Source organism: Labrus bergylta, chromosome 9, assembly GCF_963930695.1.
Source record: "Labrus bergylta chromosome 9, fLabBer1.1, whole genome shotgun sequence".
Lineage (NCBI taxonomy): Eukaryota > Metazoa > Chordata > Actinopteri > Labriformes > Labridae > Labrus > Labrus bergylta.
The window spans coordinates 24619121-24628362 of NC_089203.1; the positions used below are offsets into that span (position 1 = coordinate 24619121).

General features: G+C 41.7%; 1 protein-coding gene across 1 annotated transcript; it reads right to left on the reverse strand.

Moving 5' to 3' along the window:
• Positions 1-3832: 3832 nt before the first annotated feature.
• Positions 3833-7123, reverse strand: LOC109987336 (tubulin beta-1 chain-like). The gene is made up of 4 exons (XM_020638376.3): positions 7023-7123; positions 5321-5429; positions 5109-5219; positions 3833-4999 (listed from the first exon to the last, which is right to left on the reverse strand). Exons 1-4 carry the CDS (start codon positions 7077-7079, stop codon positions 3939-3941), a joined length of 1338 nt encoding a protein of 445 aa, XP_020494032.1. The 5' UTR covers positions 7080-7123; the 3' UTR covers positions 3833-3938.
• Between the last annotated feature and the right edge of the window lie 2119 nt (positions 7124-9242).

Consider the following 9242-nt stretch of genomic DNA (forward strand, 5'->3'; position numbering starts at 1 on the left):
TTGGTGTGAGGGAATAAACACCTACATCATGCAGACACAAAGCCTTATGCTTTTCAGTGATGAAATAGATTGCTGAATTATTGTGGATCAGTATCGTGATAATCTTACCAACATCAAGTCCATTCTCACCCTTGCCAATAACAACATGTTTTTTTTTTGTATTTTGTTCCTTTCACAGCTGCTTCATGAGCAATCAGAGTATTTGTGGATTGAAAAGCACAACTTCTAACCGAATCCTTGATGCCATCATTGTAGTCCTCTTCAAAAAAAACTCAGTTACTTTTTCTACAACGATTGTAGGAGGGAAGAGATTGCCAGCACTAAGATATGCTTGCAGATTGCTGATGTCTTTCTGCGAGACTTGAGCACACATTTCTGAAGTTATGCAGTTTTCTTGCACACTGTTTGAAGTATGTGTGCTTACTTTCGAACCTCAAAGTCCACAAACTGAATGATGAGCTCTGGATAATGGCTCATGTAATGATGCTTAGGTTTTAGTCGATCATGGGTAAAGGCTTGTTTTCAGGAATGCAAATATTCATTGATAAGGACTCTTAGATACCCTATCTGGCCAGTGGAAATGGCGGGTGCGCAAATAAACACCACGATTTCTCTTAGCTGTAAAACTAGTTGCCATATCTCATTTTCAGAGGGAGAGGTAATCTTCTCTCCAATCTGCTCAAAAAAATAAAGGGAACACTTAAACAACACAATGTAACTCCAAGTCAATCACACTTCTGTGAAATCAAACTGTCCGCTTAGGAAGCAACACTGATTGACAACCAATTTCACATGCTGTTGTGCAAATGGAATAGACAACAGGTGGAAATTATAGGCAATTAGCAAGACACCCCCAATAAAGGAGTGGTTCTGCAGGTGGTGACCACAGACCACTTCTCAGTTCCTATGCTTTCTGGCTGATGTTTTGGTCACTTTTGAATGCTGGTGGTGCTTTCACTCTCTAGTGGTAGCATGAGACGGAGTCTACAACCCACAGAAGTGGCTCAGGTAGTGCAGCTTATCCAGGATGGCACATCAATGCGAGCTGTGGCAAGAAGGTTTGCTGTGTCTGTCAGCGTAGTGTCCAGAGCATGGAGGAACTACCAGGAGACAGGCCAGTACATCAGGAGACGTGGAGGAGGCCGTAGGAGGGCAACAACCCAGCAGCAGGACCGCTACCTCCGCCTTTGTGCAAGGAGGAACAGGAGGAGCACTGCCAGAGCCCTGCAAAATGACCTCCAGCAGGCCACAAATGTGCATGTGTCTGCTCAAACGGTCAGAAACAGACTCCATGAGGGTGGTATGAGGGCCCGACGTCCACAGGTGGGGGTTGTGCTTACAGCCCAACACCGTGCAGGATGTTTGGCATTTGCCAGAGAACACCAAGATTGGCAAATTTGCCACTGGCGCCCTGTGCTCTTCACAGATGAAAGCAGGTTCACACTGAGCACATGTGACAGACGTGACAGAGGCTGGAGACGCCGTGGAGAACGTTCTGCTGCCTGCAGCATCCTCCAGCATGACCGGTTTGGCAGTGGGTCAGTAATAGTGTGGGGTGGCATTTCTTTGGGGGGCCGCACAGCCCTCCATGTGCTCACCAGAGGTAGCCTGACTGCCATTAGGTACCGAGATGAGATCCTCAGACCCCTTGTGAGACCATATGCTGGTGCGGTTGGCCCTGGGTTCCTCCTAATGCAAGACAATGCTAGACCTCATGTGGCTGGAGTGTGTCAGCAGTTCTTGCAAGACGAAGGCATTGATGCTATGGACTGGCCCGCCTATTCCCCAGACCTGAATCCAATTGAGCACATCTGGGACGTCATGTCTCGCTCCATCCACCAACGCCACGTTGCACCACAGACTGTCCAGGAGTTGGCGGATGCTTTAGTCCAGGTCTGGGAGGAGAGCCCTCAGGAGACCATCCGCCACCTCATCAGGAGCATGCCCAGGCGTTGTAGGGAGGTCATACAGGCACGTGGAGGCCACACACACACTACTGAGCCTCATTTTGAGTTGTTTTAAGGACATTACATCAAATTTGGATCAGCCTGTAGTGTGTTTTTCCACTTTAATTTTGAGTGTGACTCCAAATCTGCTAGGTCTAAGTCCAACCATATCAGAATTATTGTCTACTTATGGAAGAATTGTTTTTCACAAGACATTAAAGTCATAAAAAAAATCATTACAGTGATTTATAAGGGACTTTGACAGTGGATTTCTCAAAGTTTCTCACTTCAAGTAAAAGCGAGGAGCGGCTGGCTTGACCGCAGTTGCAAGTGCAAGTTTATTTATAGAGCACATTTCAGCAACAAGACGATTCACACAAGACATCAAAAGCATCACGACAAAGGGAAAAGGAGAGACTAAAATAGACTGTTTTAAATTCACTGAAACAACCACAACAATCAGAAGAGAAGATTAAATATGAAAATATGATGACAAATAAGATCTTAAAGGAATAAAGAAATAACACTAAGAAAATAAATGAGCTCAAATTTGAAATGCAGTTTGTCAAACAAGGAGAGAACCTATACTGCAGTGCACTTTCATAAACATTGGTGACATATAAGAGGCTATTTTAAAAACACCTTTTTTAATCAAAGCAGCACAGGCTGAAAGTTCAGACCTGCTATGTACCACTACATCCTACATAGAATAATCATGTCACTTATTCACTTGATGAGACATTGGGTCCCATTAAAGATCGGGTAGATGGCTGCATGAGAGCTACTCATTTTATATATTTTTAAATGATACAATTTTAAAAAATCAGTTCAATCTGCTTTTTCCCACAATTATCTATTTTTGATAAAAATGTTAATCGGTCATATCCGTTGAGCTGCTGCTGCAGGAGCACACAAACATGTAGAGAACATTCAGATTCTTTTATTAAGTGTTTAGTATATTCAGTAACAACACCAACAGCTGTCCTAATTGTGTTCAGAGATCTACAAACTAATTGGGTAAAATCATAACTGTAAAATACAGGTTTCTTGAGACTTTTTAATCCGAGCTGTATCAACAATCTTGAGTGAGAATTCAGGTTAAAATGTGTTCCTTAGAAATCTGAACGATGACAGTACATGTCTGTGTTCATTGAGAGTTCAATCTACTTGTTTGTTGTTGACAGAGCGGCTTTGTGTCCCACTTTGGAGCGAAGCAGGGCTTGGAGAGCCAGGTGAAGAAGGTGTGCTGTTGGACTCTGCTGGCCTTGGCTGTGAGCATCCTGACCTACTGCGTTTGGAAGAGAGTGGTTTAGCCAACACTGCCACCTACTGACCACAACCAGGAACTGTCAGAGACTGAGCGACAGTATGGAAATGTCTGCAGAGGTGGTTTAAGATGCATCATTTTCTTAGTACGAAGCTGGATAATCAGTATGTTACCTTCAAACTATCAGTAGAATTCAAACGCCAAACACTGCATGTGATATCTGATGAACACTTTCCTTTCAGCTTGTAATTTAATCATTTTATTAAATTTTAATTCATTTTTAGTGTAATTATGTATATATATATATATATACATATGTGCTGTCTAAATTTTAGCAGCACCTTTATATACAATGAATAAAATTAACAAAACATTGAATGAACCACATTTATAGCCAGAATCTCCATTATGATCTTACTACTTTTCATTTAAGTGACATTATAACAGATTTTAAATGTTTGTTTACTTCTGTACTTCTGGCAAAACACCAGCCATGCAACTACACCTTATCTACAGTGTAGAGCAGCATCTACTCTAATAAATACTTAACTTCATAGTTATAGCTCATTAATTGCAAAGTAGCCTGTGAATACTATTAAACACAATAAGACTTCAAAAATGCAGAAGAAACTTTTATTCACTTGAACAGCAGACAGAACACTGAAAACAGGAAACACTTGGTTGGAACGTTACATTTTCATGGCAGATGGCAAAGCTTTGGACAATTAGGCAAGCTCCTCCTCTCCTTCCTCCTCGAACTCTCCCTCCTCCTCGGCCGTGGCGTCCTGGTACTGCTGGTACTCGGACACCAGGTCGTTCATGTTGCTCTCAGCCTCGGTGAACTCCATCTCATCCATACCCTCGCCGGTGTACCAATGGAGGAAAGCTTTGCGCCTGAACATGGCTGTGAACTGCTCAGAGATGCGCTTGAACAGCTCCTGGATGGCTGTGGTGTTGCCGATGAATGTGGCAGCCATCTTGAGGCCACGGGGAGGAATGTTACAGACAGCGGTCTTCACATTGTTGGGGATCCATTCAACGAAGTAGCTGCTGTTTTTGTTCTGCACGTTCAGCATCTGTTCGTCCACCTCCTTCATGGACATGCGGCCACGGAAGATAGCAGCCACTGTCAGGTAGCGGCCGTGACGTGGGTCGCAGGCAGCCATCATGTTCTTGGCGTCGAACATTTGCTGGGTGAGCTCTGGTACAGTGAGGGCCCTGTACTGCTGGCTGCCTCGGCTTGTGAGGGGAACGAAGCCTGGCATGAAGAAGTGCAGACGAGGGAATGGCACCATGTTTACAGCCAGCTTCCTCAGGTCAGCATTGAGCTGTCCGGGGAACCTGAGGCAGGTGGTAACGCCGCTCATGGTGGAAGAGACGAGGTGGTTGAGGTCACCATATGAGGGGGTTGTAAGTTTAAGGGTGCGGAAACAGATGTCATACAGAGCCTCGTTGTCAATACAGAAAGTTTCGTCTGTGTTTTCTACAAGCTGGTGGACTGACAGTGTGGCGTTGTAGGGCTCAACGACTGTGTCTGATACTTTGGGTGAGGGCACCACGCTGTAGGTTTTCATAATACGGTCGGGGTACTCTTCACGGATTTTGCTGATGAGCAGTGTGCCCATCCCAGAGCCAGTACCACCACCAAGAGAGTGTGTAAGCTGGAAGCCCTGCATGCAGTCACAGTTCTCTGCCTCCTTCCTCACTACATCCATGACAGAGTCCACCAGCTCTGCACCCTCCGTGTAGTGACCTTTGGCCCAGTTGTTGCCAGCACCACTCTGGCCTAGAAGAGGAAAGGAAAACAAAAAGGGGGGGGGGGGGGGGGGGGGGGGTACAGTACTTAAATGCAAAATGAGAAGTAGCTAGGAATGTAAGGACAAATGAACAATTACCATGAAGAAAGTTGTCCAGCCTGAAGAGCTGGCCGAAGGGTCCGGATCTCGCAGAGTCCACGGTTCCTGGCTCCAGATCCACCAGCACAGCACGGGGAACATATTTACCGCCTTCAAGAAGCATATAGGACGTAAGGGTAATGTTCACACAAAAAAAATAAAATAAAATAAAAAAAAGTTTATGCCTATTAAAACATCTAATTCAACCTTACCTACGGCTTCACTGTAGTAGACATTGATCCTGTCAAGCTGCAGGTCACTGTCACCGTGGTATGTGCCAGTTGGGTCAATGCCGTGCTCATCACTGATCACCTCCCAAAACTGAAATATAATTTAAAAAAATTAAGACATTGTTGGCTGATAAAACATAAACAAGTGACAGGGGAAAGAGTAGGCAGTAATGTTCAAGTGGATGCAGCTCATTATGTATCGGTTTCTTTCATTTTTAAAGCTGACGTAGCAGTTCTATAGAGGTGGATTCATAAGAGCAGTTGAACGTCACTTCCGGCTCGCCAGAGTGACCACGCCCCCGTTTGGGTGAAAACAAGCCCTGAGAATGTTTCGGCGGTAGATTAGAAAACACCGGAAGCCGTGCGATTAAACTCGATTGCGAAGCATTTTGTACTTCAAACCATTTTAAAAACACAATTTAGTATCGGGTTTTGATTTACGAAGGACACCGGAGGGTAAAAGAAGAGATCTGTGTGTTTGGACTGAAACAAGAGAGGATTAAAGTGGTAAATTGTGGGACTGCTGTCATGTTCCTGCTGGCATTAAAGCAGCGATCGCTCTGTGACAGAAGAGAAGTCTGTTAACAGATTCTTCACACATTCATTCACTAACATATTAACAACATTTCAACTGTCACATCACATAAATATGTTGGTGAAAATGTCTCTAAACGAAGGAACACTACATCAAATCCTCTTACTGAAAAATAAATGTCAAAATTAAAAGTTGGCTAGCTCGATGTAACACCTCCTCTCACCCACTCATCATTATTTACACTCACGTACGAATACAAAAGGTTTTAATATCATCCAGGTGACTTTACATGTGTTATTCTTTACTAAATCAGCTGATAACTCAGAGTTTATGTCCCCTTTTCTCTAAAATAAACGTCTGTAACTACTCCATTACAGCCATGAACACTGTTAGAAACTATTACAAATAAATATTATTTAAAAATAAAGATCCCTCTCGGGTAACACGGTTAATAATGACTCATCAGGTGTTTAAAGTCAGTTTCCTCTGATGACTCGTTTGACGGAGAGAGATTGAACAGACACTCACATATATGGTTGATTTTATACCGTCATGATGCAGATCTGTTCAGAAATGTCATATTTTAAATGTTTACATCACCGCTCATAAGATTTAGGCTCATACTTGCAGTTTTAAAAGTATGGTTTTCGTTTTTTAAAAGACTTTAAATGGGTAATGACCCCAGCTTGTCCATTAACCGCCATTCATTCTGATGGAATGACTTCACGCAGAAAGGGACGGGGCCGGCATCGTTTGGGCAAAGTACCCGGATGGGTTGCTCTCAACTTCCCGCCGTTCAGCAGTCCGCGCGCAGTCTCATCGCTCATAGCTACGTCATTAACCGCCAACATGGTCACGACTGCGGACTTTTTTTTTTTTGTTCGTTTTAATCTTAAACACGCAGAACTTTGTTCAATTTACACAACATTACAGCCCACGAAGGGCGAAAACACTCACTTCATATATTTTGCATTGCGGGAACGAATACGTCCACCGAATTAGATGAAAATAATGATTTTAAACCACTCAACGGTCAATCCTATCCGCGGTGGTTAACTGATATCTAACGGTTGAGTTCTTCAAACAACCGGCGTACAAATTATAACACAATTTAATCGGATTTGTAAATTAGGTAAAACCTGTACTAACCTTACCACCAATTTGGTTCCCGCACTGACCGACCTGGAGATGGACAATTTCCCTCATTTTGTTTTGTTTTTTTGTTAGACTGACTGCTGCGATGAATTGACTTAAAGTGTCTGTTAACGTGCACCAACGGCGCAACCATCTATTTTATATTACAACTGAGCCCCGCCCTCTACCCTTCAGCTCGACCGTTGGTTGGCTCATTTCTTTATGATTGACGTACACGAACAGATTTAGACCAATAAAATCGTCCCTGTCTTCTCCACTATTGGTCCAGTGTGTCTGTCAATCACATTCGTGTCCAACGTATGACTACCGTCTAATCTGTCGACGTTGGCCATGACGTTGGCCTACGTCCCTCATGATGGCGGAATAGAAATGCGACACCGGCAACAGATTTAATTCATTTCACAGCCGCATGCAAGCCATAGACTGTAAATATTATTTTATATATTATATATATATATATATATATATATATATATATATATATATAATATTATATTATATTATTATATATTATTTTACATGCAAGCGTGTTAAAAGAAAATGAAACTCATCGATCAGCTAATCTTTATAAATTATTTTGACTGTATCTAGTTTTAAAACGTCGAGTCAATTTTAAATATTTAAAACAAAAATACACTGTTGGTCTACTAGATATTAAAAAATATTTAATAGCTAAAAAGAACAGAACCATTTATTAAATAAAAAATGTACATCTATAGTGAAAATATATCTTTATATCTTAAACTGTATTAATTCATTTTTCACTTTGACTTGGCTGTGATAACTTTTTTTGATTCATGACGATTTTATAGTATACTTATAACTTGGGTTTTAATTAAGTGCTGTAATATATATACAGTGTATGTACCATATATATGTAAATCTATATATTCAAAAATAAAATTAGACACATTATTATACATTGTCTTAAACTGAGAGATCTTCACTTACTGTTTGACTGATTTTATTTTGAAATAAAGTAAGGACTTTCTGGTGTATGGAAGGTTAAGACCATAACTTAACCTCGTAAAAAGAAACTGATTATCATCAAGACACTAATATTGTAAGCAGAATGAGGTTTTGAAAACAGGACTATGTATTTAATTTGGAGAGCAGCAAGAGACTTTAAAACTGCGTTTGATGCTTTATTTTACCAATCTATAAGAAGCATGTAACAGGAGAGTAGAAATTCTTTTTCTGGAGTATTCACCTTTTATTTCCTGCTAAGACTACAACACATGGAATTACTCAGAAAAGAATTGTCTGTATTAACCCCACTATTTTTGATGTCTTTCAAGAATGAGTGACAACATAAAAGAGTGATGATTAAAATATTTATTATAAAAACAGACATCCCATACATAGCATGGTTTGGGTGAAAAGTCCAGACTGTTGCAGTACATTTAGACGGTTCCTTTCAAATGAAGCCAGTAAACGAGGCAGCCTGAGCTGTTCATCCTGGCCTTTACACGAGGCTCTGACTGAAAACACTACAGTCACATTTAATGGTGATTCCCACTTCAGAGCTGAGCTTTAGGTCACATGACAATCCCCCTTTGCCTTTTAAAAAGCAAAATACAAAGACAAGCAAGCACACAGAGGAAAACATGGCCTCCAGCTTGGCCCAAGGAGGATCTGCCCCTAATTTCATTGTGCTTTGGTGCTACAAGGTCCTGTGCACTGGCTACTTGAACTTTGACAACCTGGACAAAGACAATGTGGGAGATGCCCAATATACCGAGCCGAGAGTAAGAGTATAAAGCCTTTCTTAAAAAAACAAAGCATGAACTGATCAGCGGCCTCGATCTGAGAAAGCATGGAGACTTAACTGATCAGCAGGAAGAACTTTAAAGTAAATGAACTGATAATGAAACCAAGTAGCTCTGTCACTTACAGTCCTGTCATCAGGAGCAATTTGTACAACAGCCTTCATAGCTGTACTCTGACTTTTTTCTATCTTAAAAAGAGCCCTCACACATCACTTGATCTGTTTCTTGACACAACGATAAGGTGGTCTGTTTCATTTCAGGTGGAGGCAGCCGCTGAGGCAACCATTCGAAGTCTCACAGAGGAGACATTGAACTGTGGGTACACAGGATTAATCCACGCGGAGAAAAGGGAGGAAATAATCCGGTATGTTTAATGTGTTTTGGGTTTAATTGTGCTTGTGTATGTTGACATGAAAGTGTCTACATTTCAAAAGCTGCAATTCCT

What these genes read in the sequence shown, in the direction of transcription:
- LOC109987336 (XM_020638376.3), bottom strand. Translation starts at nt 7,079, where the DNA reads ATGAGGGAAATTGTCCATCTCCAGGTCGGTCAGTGCGGGAACCAAATT. An exon ending in CTACTACAGTGAAGCCGTAG is followed by an intron (nt 5,220 to 5,320) that starts GTAAGGTTGAAT and finishes TGCTTCTTGAAG; the next exon opens with GCGGTAAATATGTTCCCCGT. An exon ending in GCTGGACAACTTTCTTCATG is followed by an intron (nt 5,000 to 5,108) that starts GTAATTGTTCAT and finishes TTCCTCTTCTAG; the next exon opens with GCCAGAGTGGTGCTGGCAAC.